The sequence below is a fragment of the Tilletiaria anomala genome (genome assembly GCF_000711695.1).
Source record: "Tilletiaria anomala UBC 951 chromosome Unknown K437scaffold_20, whole genome shotgun sequence".
NCBI classification, from domain to species: domain Eukaryota; kingdom Fungi; phylum Basidiomycota; class Exobasidiomycetes; order Georgefischeriales; family Tilletiariaceae; genus Tilletiaria; species Tilletiaria anomala.
Genome location: NW_013547002.1, coordinates 93,084 through 112,253, shown reverse-complemented (window position 1 = coordinate 112,253; position 19,170 = coordinate 93,084). Strand labels below are relative to the sequence as shown.

The 19,170-nt window shown below is 56.9% G+C and overlaps 5 protein-coding genes across 5 annotated transcripts; 3 read left to right on the top strand and 2 right to left on the bottom strand.

The window, feature by feature from the left end:
• Positions 1 to 72: 72 nt before the first annotated feature.
• K437DRAFT_267356 (Pentulose kinase) lies at positions 73 to 2,238 on the top strand (the record flags this gene model as incomplete). The annotated part of the gene is made up of 5 exons (XM_013388989.1): positions 73 to 104; positions 185 to 587; positions 664 to 1,920; positions 2,001 to 2,081; positions 2,170 to 2,238. The coding sequence occupies 5 exons, from the start codon at positions 73 to 75 to the stop codon at positions 2,236 to 2,238; spliced, it is 1,842 nt and encodes a 613-aa protein (XP_013244443.1).
• Positions 2,158 to 2,821, top strand: K437DRAFT_74054 (uncharacterized protein). Its single transcript, XM_013388988.1, has one exon. The coding sequence runs from the start codon at positions 2,381 to 2,383 to the stop codon at positions 2,756 to 2,758; it is 378 nt and encodes a 125-aa protein (XP_013244442.1). The 5' UTR covers positions 2,158 to 2,380; the 3' UTR covers positions 2,759 to 2,821.
• A 63-nt stretch (positions 2,822 to 2,884) lies between these two features.
• Positions 2,885 to 10,723, bottom strand: K437DRAFT_222124 (ARM repeat-containing protein; the record flags this gene model as incomplete). The annotated part of the gene is made up of 3 exons (XM_013388987.1): positions 2,885 to 4,614; positions 4,682 to 10,304; positions 10,388 to 10,723. 3 exons carry the CDS (start codon positions 10,721 to 10,723, stop codon positions 2,885 to 2,887), a joined length of 7,689 nt encoding a protein of 2,562 aa, XP_013244441.1.
• A 1,947-nt stretch (positions 10,724 to 12,670) lies between these two features.
• Positions 12,671 to 17,627, top strand: K437DRAFT_255184 (TrkH-domain-containing protein). The gene is made up of 8 exons (XM_013388986.1): positions 12,671 to 13,104; positions 13,224 to 15,520; positions 15,621 to 16,061; positions 16,130 to 16,171; positions 16,231 to 16,382; positions 16,459 to 16,548; positions 16,615 to 16,649; positions 16,715 to 17,627. The coding sequence occupies exons 1-8, from the start codon at positions 12,997 to 12,999 to the stop codon at positions 17,480 to 17,482; spliced, it is 3,933 nt and encodes a 1,310-aa protein (XP_013244440.1). The 5' UTR covers positions 12,671 to 12,996; the 3' UTR covers positions 17,483 to 17,627.
• On the bottom strand, positions 17,498 to 19,169 carry K437DRAFT_255183 (uncharacterized protein). The gene is made up of 6 exons (XM_013388985.1): positions 18,988 to 19,169; positions 18,842 to 18,895; positions 18,643 to 18,738; positions 18,273 to 18,556; positions 17,990 to 18,151; positions 17,498 to 17,879 (listed from the first exon to the last, which is right to left on the bottom strand). The coding sequence occupies exons 1-6, from the start codon at positions 18,996 to 18,998 to the stop codon at positions 17,644 to 17,646; spliced, it is 843 nt and encodes a 280-aa protein (XP_013244439.1). The 5' UTR covers positions 18,999 to 19,169; the 3' UTR covers positions 17,498 to 17,643.
• Between the last annotated feature and the right edge of the window lies 1 nt (position 19,170).

The window sequence follows — 19,170 nt, the reverse complement described above, 5'->3', positions numbered from 1 at the left end:
TGCTAGCTCGACGTCGTCGGCTCAGCATTAACACTGGACTGAAATCTCCCGAACCGCCTCTAGAGCTTCATCATGAGTCAAGGATACTACATTGGGGTCGACGTGTGAGACGATGATTGGTCCCAAAGATCGCTTGCTGCTAAAAGTTCAGCGCTCTGACTTTCTCATTTGTATTTGACCGCAGAGGCACAGGCTCTGCACGAGCAGCCCTGCTCGACGAGGATGGAAACATCCTCGGAGAGTCTACTTATGCAACCACCACCTTCCGATCCGACAAGGACGCCCGGATCTTCGAGCAGTCCACCACGGAGATCTGGAAGTCAATCACCTCTGCGGTCAAAGATGTGGTCAAGCAGGCCGGTCTCAAGCCAGAGAATATCAAGGGGCTCGGGTTTGATGCTACTTGCTCACTCGCCGTAACCGACTTTGATGGCAACCCGATGAGCGTCACACCCGAGCCAGAGGGCAAGTGGGGACAAGCGGAGCGGAACATCATCCTCTGGGCCGACCACAGGGCCGAGAAGGAGGCGGAGGAGATCAATGCTACCGGAAGCATGGTTCTCAATTATGTCGGCAAGACCATGTCGGTGCGTTGCGCGTACTTCCTAGTTTCGCTGCATATAAAGCCCTCATTGCTGACACGTCAGACTTTTTGATCCACAGCTTGAAATGGAGATTCCTAAGGTGCTCTGGCTCAAGCGCCACATGCCCGAAGATCAATTTCCGCGCTGCATGTTCTTTGACCTACCCGATTACCTGACGTACCGTGCAACAGGCTCGCTTGCCCGGTCCAACTGCTCTCTCGTATGCAAATGCTCGTACGTTCCACCGGGCGTCGACGGCTCGCAGCTCGGCTGGCAGCCAGAGTTTTTTGAAAAGATCGGCCTGATCGAGATGGTGCAGAACGACTTCAAGCAGCTCGGCGGCATCCCAGGTCGCAATGGAATGGTGCTGACTGCGGGGCAACCCGTCGGCGACGGCCTGTCAGAGGTGGCCGCCAAGGAGATGGGCTTGCTCCCTGGTACACCCGTCGGAAGCGCTCTCATTGATGCGTATGCAGGCTGGGTCGGTACCGTTGCTGCCCCTGCCACCAATGCGCCAGAGGAGACCAATACCAATACCAAGACCGACTTGATCAGCAGTCGGCATCGCCTGGCAGCCATCGCAGGCACGAGCACCTGCCACTGCGTGCAGTCGCCCGAAGGCATCCTTGTGGATGGCGTTTGGGGCCCGTACAAGCACGCCGTCTTCCCTGGGATGTGGATGAACGAAGGCGGACAAAGCTCAACAGGTCAGCTGATCGACTTTATAATCGACACGCATCCCGCCGTCGAGCGTGCCAAGCAGATGGCGCACGATGAGAAGAAGAACCTGTTTGTCCTGCTTGAAGACATCCTGCGCAATATGCAAAAAGAGCAAAATTTGCCCTCTCTCGCCCACCTTACCAAGGACTTCTACATCTATCCCGACTTCCATGGCAACCGCTCGCCGCTTGCAGACAGCTCCATGTGCGGCATGATCACCGGGCAACGTCTCGATCGTGGTGTTTCCGACTTGGCGCTGCGGTACTTCGCGACGCTCGAGGCGATCGCGCTGCAGACGCGGCACATCATGGACGAAATGAATGCGAAAGGCCACGAGATCAACTCAATCTACATGTCTGGAGGGCAGGTCAAGAACCCGACGTTCATGCAGCTCATCTCGGACGCATGTGGCGTACCCGTGCAGCTTCCTTTCAGCTCCAGCGCTTCCGTCGTGGCTGGCAGCGCCATCCTGGGCAAGTTCGCAGCGGACGTAGCACGCCCGTATGACAGCGGCGCGTATGGCAAACACGCCCCAAAGCAGGGCGTCAAGATCACCACGCAGGATGAGGCGGAGAAGTATTCTTACGAGTACAAGGACCATCTGTGGGAATTAATGGTGCGTCGAGAAGCATATGCTCCGAATAGGAGGGAGCGTTTGGGGCTTATCCTCTGACTATTTTCTTACTGTCCCCACAGATCCGCATGAGCAAGCCAGGTAAGTTTGTGTTCCCCACAGAGGACAAGCGAATGAAAGCGCTACTCGATGCAAAGTACAAGGTGAGTCGGCGTCCTGTTCGATCACAACGCGAGTCCATCAGAGTGCTCAAAATGCCGGCCACGCCATACTTTCCTTACGCCCCTGCAGATCTTCCGGGAAGCCATAGTGGTTCAGAGAAAGTGGAGGAATATAGTGAAGGAAGCAATAGCATCATGATGTCCTTAGCGCTCAAGTGTTGGAAAAGAACAAGAATCACTGCGCAAGGCAGTTGGAGGTGAATGGCTACCTACGTTCCGATGCAAGCATAGATCGTCAAAGTACCTGGTAATGCCCTTCGGATTGTGCAACTCGCCTTCAAATGTTCAGCGCTTCATTAATCATGACCTCCAGCCTTTCCTCGGTCGTGCTACCCTGGTCTTCTAGGATGATGTCCTTGTCGCAGACAGGACTTGCCCTCGACACCTCCAGCCCAACATTTCTTACTACGTCCCCCGCTCCGCCAGACAACGGCGGCTTCTTTCAATCTCATTCGCCCATCATGAGCAATAGTAGCGAATCTGACGAAGCTTTTTGCAGCGACATCGACCTTGGGCGGCGAGGTTTCCCTTTAACCAGCTCTCACCTCTCACCATCCTTTTTTCCGAGCCCTCTAGGCCCCGGCCCTGGGAAGTCCAGATCCTGTGACTGCATCTTAGTCGTTCGTCACGCCGGCCGAGCGTCCCTTCTTCTCATCTGATGTGCACGACGCTACTCTTCTGATCAAAGCGCCCTTTGCGCATGCTCGTCTTTGCTTATTTCCAAGTTTTATGAGCATCATTGTTGTATTTCGTCGCTTGGTCGCATTGCAATTCATACACCAGGTTTACAAATGCTCTTGCACAAATGAATCACTTCGCCACGGTTCCTTTTGTCGCATCATATCCCTGCTCTCTCGCGCCGGTCGTGCGACTGCGGGAGCCTCGCCGATCCATGTCAACACGGCCTTGAGCACTGCTCTGTGCATCTCCATTGCGTGGAATTCTGCCGGAGCGCGCTCCAACAGGGCCCTTACGCAGTGGCTAGCGAGCTGAGGATCGACAGGATTTGGAGCCAGTACCTGCGTTTCTAAGATCGGCTTCACAAGGGCAGAGTCGCGCACGCAAACAGCGGCAAAGACATCTGCCACCGTCGGCTTCAAAGAGTCCTTCGCGTGGCCGAATGCTTCTTGCACCACCTCTAATGCCTGCTCTAGGCTCTTGGTAGTGACATTCTTGCCAGGAGCCTGATCAAAGACTTTCACGAGGGCAAGTGCCGCAGACTCGGCAATTGCGTTTGACTCCACATTGGCAGATGTACTGGCAGAAGCATCTGGTCTGACAGCAGCTCCTCCGGGGTTGATACCAGCGTTGATGTTTTGAAGCAGTTCGACAATGACCGGCTCGACTCTGGGCTGATGCTCCATCAATGTTCCGAGGCCATTTCCGGCATGGAGACGGACGTTACTGCTGATCGGATCGACAACGCCCTTTTGGAAGCTGCGCTGCAATTGCGGATAGAATGGGCGGCAATGTTGAGGAACCCTCTGGAGCATCGTGTTTAGGGCGGTGAAAATCGCAATCTTGATGGCTGGTGCATGCCTGTCACCGCAGGCACGGATGAGAGGGCCGACCATTTGAACGACGAAAGGCTTTACCGCTTCAGCCGAGGTGCGATCCACAAGGTCTGCCAGGCCATAGGCGCCCTGCTCGCGCTGCTCGGCAGTACCATTCAATAGCCCGGCTAGGAAGACGGGGACGAAAGCTCCGATGCCTTTTGGTCGACAGAAGCCAGCGATCTCCTGTCCCAGAGCCCCAACTCCCTCCACTGCATGGCGTAGGGGGGTGACGTAGCTCTCGAGATCTTCCTTAGAAATCGATTTGAAGAGTGCTTCCACAGCAGCACGTGCTGCATCGATGACCTCGTCCACAGGGTCTTCCATGAGAGCGACCAGCCGCCGTATCCAATCGACAAGATAGTCCGAAAGTTCAATGCTGGACTTCTTGACGTTGGTGAAGATTTCGAAGAATCGGCAACCCAATGCTCTTCGCTGTGCTGACGTGTTGTTTCCGGCCCAGCCGAGCAACAGCATCATCAAGAGGTGGAGACCTTCCGGATCAGTAACCGAAGTGAGATTCGCACTGACGGCTTGCTCCAACTCTTGACGGGTTTCATCGTCCGGCCTCTGTTCAAGAGCGATCGCCAAAGAAGTCAAGATGGTCTGGAGCACCTGGTTCAATGCACGGCCTGCGACGGCCACAAGTCCTGCCAAAGCACGAGCATTGAATGCGCTGATTGGTTGCACAGTGAGTGTCGGCACGAGGACGGGGAAAACGACATCGGCACGTGCTCTCATAACTTCGCGCAAGGCCGCCAACGCCGTCTCTGATCCTGGGTTGTCGGGATCCGACATTGCCTCGAGCAAAGTTGGGATCGTATCATCAATTGCTTTCGTCCCAATGTATTCCTGCGACGCATCGAATGCTTGCGCGGCTGCGCGCCGCACCACGGCTGACTCGTCCACAAGTGCGTGTCGGATGAGAGCGATGATCGAGTCTTCGTGATCCTCCAATTGGGCTACGGATATATCCAAGACAGGTTTGTCAGCCACAGTGATATTTCGACGGCAGCCAGAGCAACTCACCTTTCGTAGCGCTTTGAAGAATCTCAGTAACAGCCAAGCAGACGCCTGATCGCGTGCGTGCATCTTCGCCCGTGACCCCACGGTTGCGTAGAATCGGCATCGTGTCGCGCAGAATCCTTTCTCCTAGCTTACGAACAAGTTCGCCAAGTGTTCGGCCAGCTAGCTCACGTTGCTCTGCGCCTGGAGCCGAGAGAAGGTGAATGAGAATGTCCAGCATCGTGGGCAGGACCTCTCTGGCGGTACGCGGAGTATTGAGGACGAGAGCTTTCCATGTGTGGATGGCAGCTTGTCGGACAGGGATGTTAGGATCTTGGCGGATGATGTAGATCGCCGAAAGCACTCGGTCTCTCCTTTCGTCGCCCAGAGCTTCGCCGAGCGCCTTTTGCACAGAGCTAGTAGGAAGAGGCGCATCCTCGTCTTCATTTTCGCCCTCGTCGCCTTCCTCTTCTGCCATTTCATTCTTGCCTGAGATGCCAGAAATTCGGAAAAGAAGATCGGCAACGAGCTGAATGGATGACATGCGGATGCGCCACGCCTCGTCGAAGAGACCCCGCTCTAGCTCTGGCAAGAGCAAGTCGACGGCCTTCGTGGAGTAGTTGGCAATGATCATTCGGCCAGCACGCATGGATGCATCTCGAACGCTTTCCGTTTGATCAGCGATGCCTCCCAAGATAGGAGGAATGATACGCCCTAGATGTGGAGCAAATCGATGTCCAAATGTCGCAGGCAGATAGATGAGCAGCGAGATATAACCGGCCCTTACGTAGGCTTTGGCGTTTGTGGCACTGTTGATAATTTCAGGAAGGAGGCCCTCCATCCGTTCCGTGCCGAGTCCGGCAAGGATCTCGGCAAGGCCTTGTGCCGAGCCTTGACGGTCGACACCAGTCGCATCTGATCGAAGCACTTGCAGAAGTGAAGGGATCAGATCGACAAAGTGCACCTCTCCTAGCCGCTCGACCAGGGTTCCAAGGGCTTTTGCAGCCACTGCTCGGGCGTCTGGAACAGGTGAAACCAAAACAACCCGCACCAAAGGCACCAATGAGCGCAGGTAAGGGGTGAAGTCACGAGAATCTGTGAGACCTGCTAGGTTGCCGACGATTCTAGCGGCATCCCGCTGCAGCGAGGCGCCTCGTTCCTTCAGGCCCCTCTCGATGATAGGCATGACTAGGGCCAACGAGGCGGAGTCGATGTAGTGTACGAAGCTTGTGTTCAGAAGCGCATTGAGAGCCTTCGGGATGTTGTCGTTGGGGTTGATGAGTGCTTGCAGCAGCTTCGGAGTGAGTTTCTTGATTTCCGGGTTGTCGATGACCTCTCCGAATTGTTTCAAGCTCTTGTTTGCAGCAGTCTTGACTTGGTTATGCGAGTCCGACAAGACACCGCTCAGAGGAGGGATAACTGTCGGCAGGGACACGGATAGCTGGCGTGGGGCACAGTACGCCATGGCACCCAGCAACTCAATTGCACCCTTCTTCGAACGCCATTGCTTGTCGTCGAGCCCAGCGAGAAGCGTCGGGAGAATCAGCTTAACACAATGGCCCGAAATGCTTTGCATGATCACTCTAGCTGCATCTTGAGTGGCCTCTCGAACGTCTTCTTTTGGATCGCCAAAGCAGACCAAGAGATGAGGCAAAATGCTCAAGATGTACGGCTCGAATAAGATTTTGAGCGATGCGGTCAATGTCTCGTAAGCGAACATGGCACCCTGGCGAGCGGTCACCTGGTCCTTGTCTCGCGCAGCGTCCTCCAGCCTCTCCATGATCTTGAACTCGGAGATACTTGCGATGCCTCTGCCCTTGATTGCGCCCGCCAGACCATATGCGGCACCACGGCGGTGGGCGTATTTGCTACCTGCCACAAGGTCGTCCATCAAGCGATCCACAAGCTGAGGAGTACTCTCGGGTATCGCCCGAATGAGTGGCGGCAGACAGTCCGAGACGGCTGATTGCACGAGTTCCGACGGGGTGTGCAGAGCTTCAAGCAAGCGCTTAATGGCGATAGCCAATCGTGGATCCTCAGGCGCCAAATGACGGGCCAGCCTGCCTAAGAGGATAACAACTGCTTCAGTCACGCCATCGCTGCTCCTGCTGTTCTTCTCGAAGAAATTTTCAAGCGTCTTGATGAGGACATCAAGTTGGTCCTTGCCGTGATCATCAATGACAGCGGTGGCGGCGTCTAGAATGCGCAATCGCGCCGGCTCACTACGATCGCCCAGAGCCTCTTTCTCGATCAGAAATTGGAAGAAGGGAAGAATGTCGGCCGAAGAAAAATATTGTGCTAGCTCGACAAAGGTCGCTGCAATAGCCACCCTGATTTTCCACGGGTCCTCTCTGTTCTGAGTTCCCTCAACGACCATACCAAATTGGTCGTACTCCGGAAGCAGCAATTTGTTGCGCTCTTCGTATAGCGCCATGAGACTGGTGATGAGCGCCGAGACGGACTCAGGGTGGATGTCGGCGGCTCCAGCAATGGCGCTGGGCGTGGCGATCCGGGGAAAGTCATTGAAGTGCTCGAGGAGTGTGATGAGATGCATGTGATAGTGCTCGGGGAGCTCAAGCTCGTTTTCGCTCCAAGCTCGAAGGGCCAGGCGACGATTCTCCTCGTCCGAGTCATGACACGCAACCCACAACTCGCGCGGGAAGCCAAGATCGAGTAGGTCAAGTGATTGCAGAGCCTGCAAACATCCCGTGCGGACGTACACCTCATCAGCAAGACAGTGGTGCAGCAGCTTCTCGATCTCGAATGGTAGAGCGGACATCCGCATCGCTTCACCCATAGAGCGCAATGCCGAAACGGCATCCTGCGCCAGCTGGGTATGCTTGGCAACAATATGCAGCAACGCGTCGACAAAGTCGGAACGTGGGTAGCGAGCATCCTCGCAAGGTTCAGTATGGAACACAATGAAATCGAGCGAAAGTTGGACCTGCTCCATGACCGCATCGCAGTCGTCTGTGTCAACACCGAGACCACCCGCATGGATGATGTTGGTGATGAGAGGCGCCAGGACGGACACGGTGCCAAGACCAAGAGCTGCTTGCTCGCTAACGAAGCGAAGGCGGTAGAGAATGCGAAGGATGACGTCGCTGTATGCTTCGATTCGGAATGACTCCGGGACGATGTTTTCGTCGACCGAGCGCAACAGCGCTGCGGGCAACACGCTCGCAATGGGCCCTAACCGTGTGGAGACGACAGTGTTGATTGCGCTGAGCATCTCGAAAGGCAGCAGCGGGGCGAGCTGATGCACTTGCGGTAGACGAGCCAAAGCGATGCTTTGTTTGACGAGTCCGAGAATGTAGGACTCGGTCTCTTCTGTCCTACCGTCCATGAGAGCCTGCAACGTGTGCAGGCTACGAAGCAAGATAGAACGCACGTTTTCTACCTTGTTGCGCGTCTCGCTCTCCTTGGTCAATTGCGTGTCTATGAGCGCTTGTTCCTCTTTTGAGAACCTCTTCGCCGCTTTCTTCTTCTGCTCCAAGGATTGACGCAGCTCGGCCTCCCACTTGTCCACCTTGCTGTCGCGGCTGTTGGCACCGCTGCCCGTGCCGGCAGCACCAGCACCGCCGTTGGCATGATTTTTCTGCGCCAATACATCAACAAAGAGCTCGCCGGGAGGCGTGCGCCAGATGTGCAGGTCCTGCGCCGAAATGCAGGCGAATTGTGTGACGTCCAACTGCCGTTCGAGGTCGCTGACGATCTCAGCCAAAGCGACTTCTGGGGCAAGAGCCACAAGCGTGGAGATAGTCGCATAGGCTGCATTAGTGAGCAGATCGGTCTGCATGGCAGCGTGGACGTCGGTGAAAAGACGCACAAAGTGCTTTTCGATGAGTTCCGTCAGATTCAACTGGAGACGAGATGCCATGGACTGCAAGTCGGCACGTGAGCCGAGCCTGGGGTGGTGCGTGAGGACGAACAACTTGACGAGTGCCTCCGCGCGGGCGTCGGCGGGTATCTTCCGCACATCTGGAAGCTCACAAAGCGTTTTGAGAAGAGGCTTAATGCGTGCAGACACCGAGGCCAGCGCCGGCTTCTTGCAACTTTCCGCCGGATCTTCACCCCCATCTGCAGACGCAGCTGCACCACCGCTGTGGACCGATGCAGCAGTTTGGGAGGCTTGCTGGTCGAGCCGAAGCGACTCGACGCCGGCTGCATGTAGGATGCTGGCGCCGAGCTGGAACGAGTCAGTATGGGCGCAGAGCTCACGTACCCAGTCTGGCAGGAAGCGCTTGATCACTACGTGTTTGCTCATTGCACAGTGCAAGAGCACACGAGCGATGGCTTTCTTTATATCCTCGCTCTTGTTGATGGCCTGCAGGTCCGCCTCGGAAGCGAAAAGCGAGCCCAACGCATGTAAGAGCCAAAAGAGCTCCGCCTCCGAGACGACCTTGCGCACAACCTTATCATTGAGCAGGAAGGAGGCCTTCCCGGCGGCCGCGGAGTTGGTGGAGACGATATCGGTGGTGATAAGATGCGCGAGCGTCTCATTCTTTTGCACGAAAGTGTCAACCGCTGCGCTATCCCACATGCGCGCCTTGCCCTTGAGCATGGCAATGACGACGTAGCCCTCCAATGGCCCAGCGGGCGCCTTGGCGCCTTGATAAGCATTCTTGAGGCTGCCGTCAAATGTCGGCAGAAGCGCCTCAACGAATGCCTTCCACGCGCCGCTCGGTGCTGCGCGCGTGCGGAGGACCAAAGAGCCGAACGCATCGTACGCAGCATTGCGCAACGGCGCTTTGGCGTGCGCCAGCATCTTGGCGAGTAGGGCGGGGACGTGCTTGACCGGGTCAAACTGGTCGGCATCGAGGAAGGCCGCGGCGGTGTGCGTGCAAAGCGCGACGACGCCACTCTTGAAAGCGGTCTCCTGCTGCTCCTTGTCAAGCGAAGCGCCTACACCGTCGATGATGAGCGCCGAGGTGGAAGGGGACGAGGACGAAGCGGGCACGCGCGCCAGGACGTCAAAGACGGCGCCGCGCGCATCTGAGCTGGCGACTTTGCCGCTCTTGAGTGCGGCGGTGAGTTCCTTGACAAAGAGTGGCAGCGCGGTCTGCACGTCCACTTTGGGCAGCAGGACGTCGAGCAGCGCGACGGCCTTGTCACGCGTCGCAGCATTCGTCGAGCGCAGCGCCGAAGAGAGACCGGAGGTCATGCTGGTGAGGTGCCCGCCGAATGCCTTGCGATCCGCTTCTGCGTCTGCTTCCGCGTCGCGCACCTTCACAGCGCCAAAGACGGCGGAAGCGACCGGTAGCGAGATCTCCGGTGAGCGGAGAAGCATCTTATCGAGCGTGGCGCGCACACTGCCGTCGCCCGCGAGCTCAGCGGGGGAGATGACGACACGGAAAAAATCATGCAGCGCATGCTCGGCGACATGGCGCGGCACAGCAGCCTTAGACGCGACGACGTGGGCAATGTAGCACTGCAGCACGCGTGGCTTGCACGCGCGGACGTACGAGCGGCCAACGCCGTCTGGCGCACCTTTCGCCTGCTCGGACCCGACGCGCAGGCGCAGGCATACGTCGAGGATCAGGCCGATGAGCGGCAGCGCGAGCTGCGCTGATGCCGTCGCAGAGACGCCAGAAGACGCAGTCGGGGCCATGAGAAGGTCAAGTAGGAAAGGGATGTGGGTATGGCACTGTATGCGCATTCAACAAAAGACAATATATATTAGCCAGGAATTTTTAGCACCTTCATCGAGCCAAGACGAAGCGTACTCACAGCACGCATGCATCGTCTCAAGTCGACAAGGACACCCTTCCTAATAGTCTCCCTCCCTTTTTCATCGCCAACGACCGAGTCGAAAGCGCGAGCAAGGAGCCAGAGCACCTCCTTGGCTGCATCCTGTTGCACTTGATCGAGTGGCGTCGCTACCACCGCAAGCGCTACCTGCTCCTCCTTCGAGTCTTTTCCAGCAGCATCATGATGTGCGGAAGCGTCAGCAGCATTGACCTTGCGAACTGTGCGCTTCTTGCCCTTAGCGCCGCCCGCACCGCTCGGCGGCCCTGTCCCGGGCCCAGCGGGAGCACGACCGACGAGGAGGACGTGAAGCAGCATGGAGAGCCATTCGCACACGGCGGCGCGGCTTGTCGGCGCACTGGCTGGTCTCGTGGCCGTCGCCGAGAAAGATGTTGGTGCCGCGCCGCCGCCGCATATTGCTGCGGTCTGCTCGGAAAGGAGCTTGATGACGGATGCAAGTCCTGCTGTGGCGATGCGACCGTGCGTTGGGTCGCTAGTGAGGGTGCGCAGACGGACAATCAGCGGCGCGGCCGCGATGCGTACATACCGCTGCGAGTCGCTGTCGATGTAGCGGAGCAGAGTGGAGTGCAGGATGACGTGCAGGAGCTGTGTGACTTGCTTCACGTCTAAAACTGCTGGGAATGGATGGGGAGGGAGAGGGGTCCATCTAAAGTCAGCCAAGGATGCAAAGAGAACTGCAGCGATCGCAGTGAAAGAAAGGGAAACGTTGCACACCTTCTGACCCGTGACTACGGTCGGCGACACCATCGCCCCCCAGCCTGCAGAGGGCGGGTATATGCTGCTGCAGAGCAACCTTGCGACTGATCAAGCTGCTGCTTCGGAGCAGTGCAGCGATCGCCTCCAGCTCGGCCTCCCAGTTGGAGCTATGCGAGGCAGGAAACAGCACACCGGCTGGCGCTTCAGCCTGGTCTGCTGCTGACGCGCTGGCTGCTTTCGAAGAAGTCATAGTTGAAGATGCTTCTGCTTGGTTTTGGGTTTGGTCTTGGTCTTGATTAGAGGATGAGAGTCCGACGGGTGCACGTGATAAGATCCACTTGCGTACGTCTCTCCTTTTCATGCTTGAGCGCGAACGAGCGTCGCGAACTCGTAGTCCACTTTCGTTCTTCTCCACGCACTGGGGATCCACGTGGGAGAGTCACACTACCTCGAGACGCAGTCCACTAGGCCGGCGGTTCTGGTTCAGCCGAACAGCGGCAGGGTTTCGACTCTCCTACGGCACAAGCAACGCCAGCTGCAGCTGTTTACTGCAATGCAATATACATGAGTCCCCCCGGGGTCGTGCATGCAATGTACACCTATATAATTCCATTGAGTCACATGGTCGACCGTCAGAAAATAGGCAATGAAAGAAGATGTCTGTGCGACAGTCGGGCATAACCCTAGTTCTTAAAACAAACCAAAAAAAAGATTTCTTATCAGAACTCAGAAGTACAGGGTGTGCCAGCAGAGTCCGGATTCCGAATCAGGTTGCAGGGCCTCGCTTGCGCCAGTCACGGGAATCGTTGATCTTTCAAGACTTATACGAGGAGCTGACGGATGAAGAAGGGGCGCTATGGCCGCCAGGGCGCAGCGGACCAACGATGAAGTTGGCGACGAAGGAAGACTTACGTGAATGGGAGCACATCCAAATCCGTCCCTTGCACCCCACCTTGCGCTGATGAAATGAGGACCTCTTTTTGTTGAAGTCCTGCATCGCCGATGGCCTCAGGCTTCTGATTCATCCTACTGACCAAGGATACCGGCGCGTTCCAGTAGTAGAAGGGCACATGGCGCCGTTTTAAAAGGCGTGCGGTTGAATTCATATTCCGACAAAACCTTGAGCAACGCAGAAGCGATTGGCTTGCGTGTGAATGGTCTTCATTTGCTTCAAAGACGAGTCCCTTCTCACGGGAAAAGTGCATTTATCTTATCTGAACGGATGTCCAATGTGCGCATGTTTCTTGGGCAAAGATCCAACTGACCATATTATGCGCGCCTTTAAATAACATTCTACTTCATTCTGCGTTACGTGACAGCTCGACGCAATCGGCCATTGCTAGCGATCCTGCGTCCTAACCAGCCAACCTACCTCGCTCTATACCTAGCACGATTGCAGCGAACTCGCTGCTTATTTTTGTGTGCGCTGTTCCGTATTCCGCTGGAGCGCTTTTGGCGATGCCTATCCCCCCTGCGCCCCAGACTTCAGGTGGGTGGGGTGTACTCACACACCTCATACATAGTCAATGACCAATAACCAGTGCTGGCGGTCTCAGGCCTTCCCTTATCCTCATCCTTTATGTGGCAGGTAAGGTCTAGGCAGCCAGACAAGCGAGTCTAGCTGGATTCAACTAGCGGCAAAAAGCAGGCCGCGTGCTGATCCCCGCACTCGAGAGGCCGAGGGAGCGAGCAACCATCATCAGATCAGTACCAGACATGCAGCGGAGGGGCGATCTGACATAACACTCCGCACGCATTGTCGAAACCGAGACCAGGCCACAAGGACGGCGGGCAGGCCTCCGGCCTGGTGGGAATAGGGGGTTACTGCTAGCAGCAAAAGGCTGGCCGAAAAGAGGGAGAAGTCGGTACACAACATGTCTTCGCTGCGAGCTCCCAGCTTCCTGCAGAGGCGGGAACAGGGCGCTGGTCGCCGTCTTGCTCACAGCATACGCGAGCTGGCCGGAGAGCATCTCAATTTTTATGTGCGTCTGTATCATATTTCGCGGTGGCAATAGCTCTTCTCTCAGCAGATGGCGGCACGCCGCTGTGCGATGCAATTTGTGTTCGCATGCTCACCCCTGCCTGTTCCTCGTTGCTACAGCGCGTCCATGTCCTATTCTTTGTCTTCACGCCGCTCATCCTCTCCGGTATCTTTTACGCCGCCAATGGGGCTGTGCACATCAAATACATCGACTGCCTCTTCTGCGTCGTCAGTGCCATAACCGTCACGGGCCTTGCGACAGTCAACATCTCCAATTGCACTGCCTTCCAGCAGGCGATCCTCTTCCTCGCCATGGTCCTCGGCAACCTGACCACCGTCTCCCTCACAATGGTTTGGGTGCGCCGCTACTTTTTCCGTAGAAAGTTTGACCAGCAGATCCGCACCGACCCAAAGCTGCGACGCAGGGCGCGCGAGGCGCAGAGGCGCATCTGGGCCGAGCGTCAGATGGGCATCCGAAAGGTCCAGCAACTCCTTTCCGGCCGCCTCCCCAACGGCAGCAGCAGCAAGCGCAAAGGCTCCAATGGAGAAGAAGAGAAAACAGCAGCAGCACGTGCCGCGGAATATGCTCACGAGAAAGGCCTCCCCGTCGAGCACTATCGTGAGCGGCATCAGGTTGGCAATGCAGGCAAAGCAGCGTCCTTAGGCAGTGTCAGCTCTTCTGATGTGCCTGAGCACACTCCACAACAACCACAGCAGCAGCAGTCCAAAAAGGAAAGGGGTAAGGATAGGAACAAGAAGCGCAAGGGCCCGCTGACTGCAGCGATGATCAGACGAGCGGACCAGCCCGCCGTGCTGATGAACCCCAGCATCATCCCCGACTCGCCGCACCTGATGCGAGACCGGCGTGCCTCCGCGTCCACAGGCGCGGGAGGCCTCCCGGCTTCCGCAAGCATAGGCGGCCTTGGCAATGCGCCTAGCGGAAGCGGGATCCTGTCTAATCGCTTGACGCAAGAGCCAGAGGAGATCGATCTGCCCACGGGCACGTCACCGACTGCCGAGTCAGCAGGCGCCGGCGCCGGCACAGGTTCGGGTACCAACGTTCCCAGCGTTCGCATCGCACTGCCGCACAGCGCTAGCAGTCAAGCATGCGACGCGAATGCTGGGTCAAAGACGCTGGAGAAGGAGAAAAGGCTTGGATACGAGGAGGATGCAGAGGAGCACGATGACCTCAAGTCAGATCGCGGGAGCGGCGCTGAGGATGACTCAGCAGAAGAGATGAGCTACATGCGCGCATTTCAGCGCAGCGCCGAGCGTGCCGAGCGTGCGAGAGCGCTGCGTGCCGAACAGCTGCGGCGCAACGAGCAGGCTTCCGCGCAGCACGTGCGCACGCATTCTGCCGACGGCCATGGTATGCCTGATGTCGAGGCTGCAGCGGACTCGTCGGAAGGCGTGTCCGCGCCGCATTATCTTCGTGCTAGTCGGTCGACCGCTTCCATGACCCAGAATCGACCTGGCGTCACGCACGCGCCTCAGCACGCACCCCAACTCCACCCCCAGCAGCAGTACGACCCGCTGCGAAGGCGCGCGCGTCGAGGTTCCGAGGGTGCGTATAACTTTAACACTGGCACGCTACCGCGCCATGCTCCACCGCTTGCCACGTTTGACCCGATGCCGCGCGCGCAGACAATCGGCTTCGCCGAGCCGGTCGGCGCGACGCACAGGCACAGCCATGGCGAGCAAGGCGGCCTCCCGAACTTTGCGGTGACAGCAACGAATGCTACCTTCGGGCCTGGCGCCGGCGGTGGCGCTTGGGCAGGTAGCGCAGGTGCAGGCGCAGGGTTCAGCGTGGGCGGGCCAGGCGGACTGCGCCACCGACCGACTGGCCTCGAGTTCGAGCGAACTGCGACGCGCAGGTCGATGATGACGCAGGGTTCCTACCGCGATCTGCGGCGGACGCGGACGAGCATGAGCGGTTTGCAAATCCACAGGACTATGTCCATGACAAAGAACACCGGTTTTGGCGGCTGGCCCACACCGGTCGACTTCGGGCGCTACATCCTCAACACGATCTTCCACCGCAGCCAGGTGATGCCACGCACGTCCACCCTCGCCTCGACGCACTCGCTCGGCGGCCGGGGGCTCAGCGACAGCATGACGGAGGGCGTGCGCACTGCACCTTACTTCTCTTTCGACGTGCTCGTCTCGCGCAATTCGCAGTTTCACCAGTTGACCGAGGAGCAGCGCGACGAGCTCGGCGGCGTCGAGTATCAGGCGATCGACCTGCTTTCCAAGATCATCCCCGCCTACATCCTCTTTGTCAACTTTTTCTTCATCATTCTGAATGTGCCATATGCCAACAGCAAGGCCTTCCAGGACAAGTACGGCTCGGTATTCGAAGTGCAAGGGACCCATGCGCCGAATTGGACGTGGTACTGGTTCTTTGCCAACATTTCTGCGTGAGTACAGCGGTCGTGACTCTGAGTTGGCTTTGCTTTGGAACCACATTGTGCCAAACATGGCATCTTCGTATTCATCTGTCTCTTTCCTCGCCGCCAGGTACACCAACACGGGCATGTCATTGATCGATACGAGTATGACTCAACAGCAGGACGCATACCTCCCTCTCACTTCGATCGCGATGCTCATCCTACTCGGCAATACGGCTTTCCCGATCGCCTTGCGTCTGTTCATATGGGTCTTCTCCAAGCTCACGCCATCGTCCTCGCGCACGCACGAGAGCCTGCGCTTCCTCCTCGACCACCCGCGGCGTTGCTTCGTCTACCTATTCCCATCTAGCCAGACGTGGTTTCTGCTGTTTATTCTCTGCATGCTCAACGTGACCGATTGGGTCATGTTCCTTCTCCTCGACATTGGCAACCCCATCATCGAGGCAATTCCCGTAGGGCAACGAATCTTCGACGGTCTTGTGCAGGGTGTTGCTGTACGTGCTGCTGGATGGCAGGTCGTTAGTATCTTGACGTTGGCCCCAGCTGTTCAGTAAGTGTCAGGCATACTTCTGAAATGCCTGTGTCCCCCATCGTTGACTTTAGTTTTCGCTCCTTTAGGACGCTTTTTGTCATCATGATGTACTTGTCCGCTTTCCCTATGTAAGCCAAAATGCCTGCTGAGACCCCAAAGGGAAAGCTGACCTTCAGATCTCTTGCAGTGCCATGTCAGTCCGGTCGACTAATGTGTACGAGGAGAAGTCACTCGGCATCTTTGAGGATGTTTCTGAGAAGGAAGAAGAGCCGAATGAGCTTAATGCCAGAGTTTGGAGCAGGTACCTTGCGAGCCATGCCAGGCGCCAATTAGCATTCGGTGAATATAGGTCCTGGAGCTTGGCCGCTGGATTCACGTCTCATTGATCTTCATGTTTTCATGACCCACATCGCAGATATGTGGTGGCTCGGCCTCGCATTGTGGCTGCTCTGTATTGTGCAAAGGGATGAGATTACAGATCCAGCTTCAAACGGGTGGTTTACAGGTGAGGAGTGCAAAGACGAACTGCAGCCCGCCGCTTACTCACGTGGTTATTCGTTTGCCTTTGCAGTATTTTCATGCCTTTTCGAGTTGACTTCTGCATACGTGAGTGTTGTATCGTTCTCCCTTTGGCGCTATGCTGTGCTGACATGGGTCTATGTTCATTGCAGGGTACGGTCGGTCTCAGCACGGGTACGCCTTCCGATGCCTTTTCTCTCTCGGGCCGTTTCAACACACTGGGCAAGTTGATCGTCATCGCCGTCATGCTACGTGGTCGACACAGAGGCCTGCCCGTGGCGATCGACCGCGCCATCCTATTGCCCGGTGAAGTTGAAGTGGAAGATGAGTCTGCCTGGTCGATGCCCGGGTATCCCACGGACGTTGAGGAAGGTGACCAAGAAGGCGTAGGACCTTATCTGACGACGGGCATCACACGCCCGTCCTCTACGCAGTCTCTCGAAGCTGTCGGCCCGGGCCCGGCGTCAACGGGCAAGTCATTAGGGACGGCGGAAGACGCGCAGGGCGGCTTCCTGCGGCAATCACTCACTGTCATCAGTGAGGGAGCGACTCCAGGCGAAAGTAGCGAGAACCCTATGAGCCGACAGGCCAGCAAGGCTCCAGAACAGGACGACCACGCTAACATGCAGTTACAGCAGCAGCGGCGACAGGACAGTTACAGCAGCCGGTGCACATCGGAGAGCAAGAGCAAATCGAGAGAAGGAGAGATGGCAGATGGGGCGTGTGGCGATGCGAACGAAATTTCTGAGCTGCAGGGCATGCCTGTTGTGCACAAGTTAGAAGAAACGCCCGCCTCGATGAACAGGAGCAGCGGCGAAGGACAAGCGGCGACGAGTGCCGGCCAGCAAGGCGATGCTGAAGAGGCGATGCGACAACGCTTTGGATCAGATCCATATTTGCCAATCATCGATACGCAATAACAATGGTTGTGGACAGCGGCTTCGCCCTTGCCTACGACGAGCATGTTGTCCAGCCGAGCTCGCAAATACGCGCGTTCGAACATTCTATTCCATGTCACCGTACTTCTGTAATAATGTCTTATCTGTTCTTTGCGAAAATTGAGAGTTGAAAAACTGCGTAACTAGCGAGTATACAACGCGAGCACACGTCCTTCGATGCCATCACCGATCCATCGGCGCACGCCGGGTGGTGGGGAAGGCCGGTTGACCAAATCGAGCAGGTCGAGACCGGCCAGCTCGAGGTTGTCGCGCTCGGCTGCGTGGATTTTGGCAACGTCGGGCGTCTGGCCAGGCAAACCTGGCATGCCGGCGCCTGCCATGTTGCCCATCGCGGCCATGTCGCGTGTCCCATCAGCAGCTGGAGTACAGCCGCGATAAACAAGACACAGGTGGGCGAAGCAGATGAGAGAGGAAGGAAAAGTGATGTCAGAGCCAATGAACCGACGACACACGCTGTGCTTTGCTCACCGTTCCCGTCACCCAGCACGAGGCGATAGATTGCATTGAGGCCAAACAGATTGAGGAAATACCAGCTGAGAGAGGAGACCCAGGTGACGTCCATATCTGGTGTCTCGATGCCCCGTTGCAGCATCGGCTTGAAGCGCAACGTCAAGGGGAATGGCAGCTTGACTGCCGTGCAGAGGGCAGAAAGTGCGTCGGGACGGGGAATATAGAGCTCTGGTCAGCCTTTGCGATGGCGGCTGGCGGCAACACTTTAATGCGAAGGTCGAGCCGAAGCTTTTTTACGCACTCAGGACAAATCCACTGAAGAAAAAGTTGATCCAACCCATGATTACGGTCTGGGGCACCATCATCACCATGCTCTTCTTCATGCCTTCCATCATACTGTCCATTCCACCGGGTTCGGTCAGAGGGTTCTTCGGCTTATTGGGTTCTGAACCGGGCTTGACGGGGTCAGCGAGGTACTTGCCGCTTCCGAGCGCGTCAATCAGGTACGCCCGTCGCGCGACAAAGGAAGACGGCGGCAGCTGGAAGTAGTTAGCCTGCAACGCTTGTGAACGACCGAGGACTCGTCTGGAGATAAGCGTCGATTGCAAGTCGAGCAGGCGTCAACTTCCGACGGGTCCTTTTTGGATAAGGGCGTCAAATCCCATGCTCACTGTTCCCGAATCTTCGCAAGTGTACTCTTCTTCGGCGGACTGTTGATGAGCATCGTGACATTGTGCCGCAATACGCCGACGAGGACCATGACCAGGCTGTATGCGCACGGATTACGTTGTGCATGGCGTCAGACTGGTCAGCTTTAACTTCTTACACGAGTTCCCCTTGGTGAGCAAGTCTATAATGGGCAAAACTCACGTAATAGGGATGAGCACCCAGTCCCGAATGGCGCTGTCCAGGTAGAGAGATTGACTGTGCGAACACGAGAGAGCATGTCATCAAGGACCATGATCAGCATGCACAACGTAGTGGACCGCATCCATCCCTAGCGAAGCTAGGCTCACTCGATCGCCATCTTGCAAGAGGACTGCGAACTGAAAGCTGTGCGGACGAATATGCTCTACAGCGGCTCTGCGGCGCGTGCTGTACTGGATCCTCAAAGGCCTATCGCTTTCGAAAACGACGAGTACCACCGGGCAATTGCTCTTTGCCCAACCCAGGGTCAGACGCGCTGTGTTCAGCGTGAT

Coding starts and splice junctions, on each gene's coding strand:
- K437DRAFT_74054 (XM_013388988.1), top strand. CDS start 2,381: ATGTTCAGCGCTTCATTAATCATGACCTCCAGCCTTTCCTCGGTCGTG.
- K437DRAFT_255184 (XM_013388986.1), top strand. CDS start 12,997: ATGTCTTCGCTGCGAGCTCCCAGCTTCCTGCAGAGGCGGGAACAGGGC. Junction 13,105..13,223: donor GAGAGCATCTCAATTTTTAT/GTGCGTCTGTAT, acceptor TCGTTGCTACAG/CGCGTCCATGTCCTATTCTT. Junction 16,062..16,129: donor ACGTTGGCCCCAGCTGTTCA/GTAAGTGTCAGG, acceptor TCGCTCCTTTAG/GACGCTTTTTGTCATCATGA.
- K437DRAFT_255183 (XM_013388985.1), bottom strand. Junction 18,152..18,272: donor CTTCAGTGGATTTGTCCTGA/GTGCGTAAAAAA, acceptor TCTGCACGGCAG/TCAAGCTGCCATTCCCCTTG. Junction 17,880..17,989: donor CGTGCTGGGTGACGGGAACG/GTGAGCAAAGCA, acceptor GCTGTACTCCAG/CTGCTGATGGGACACGCGAC.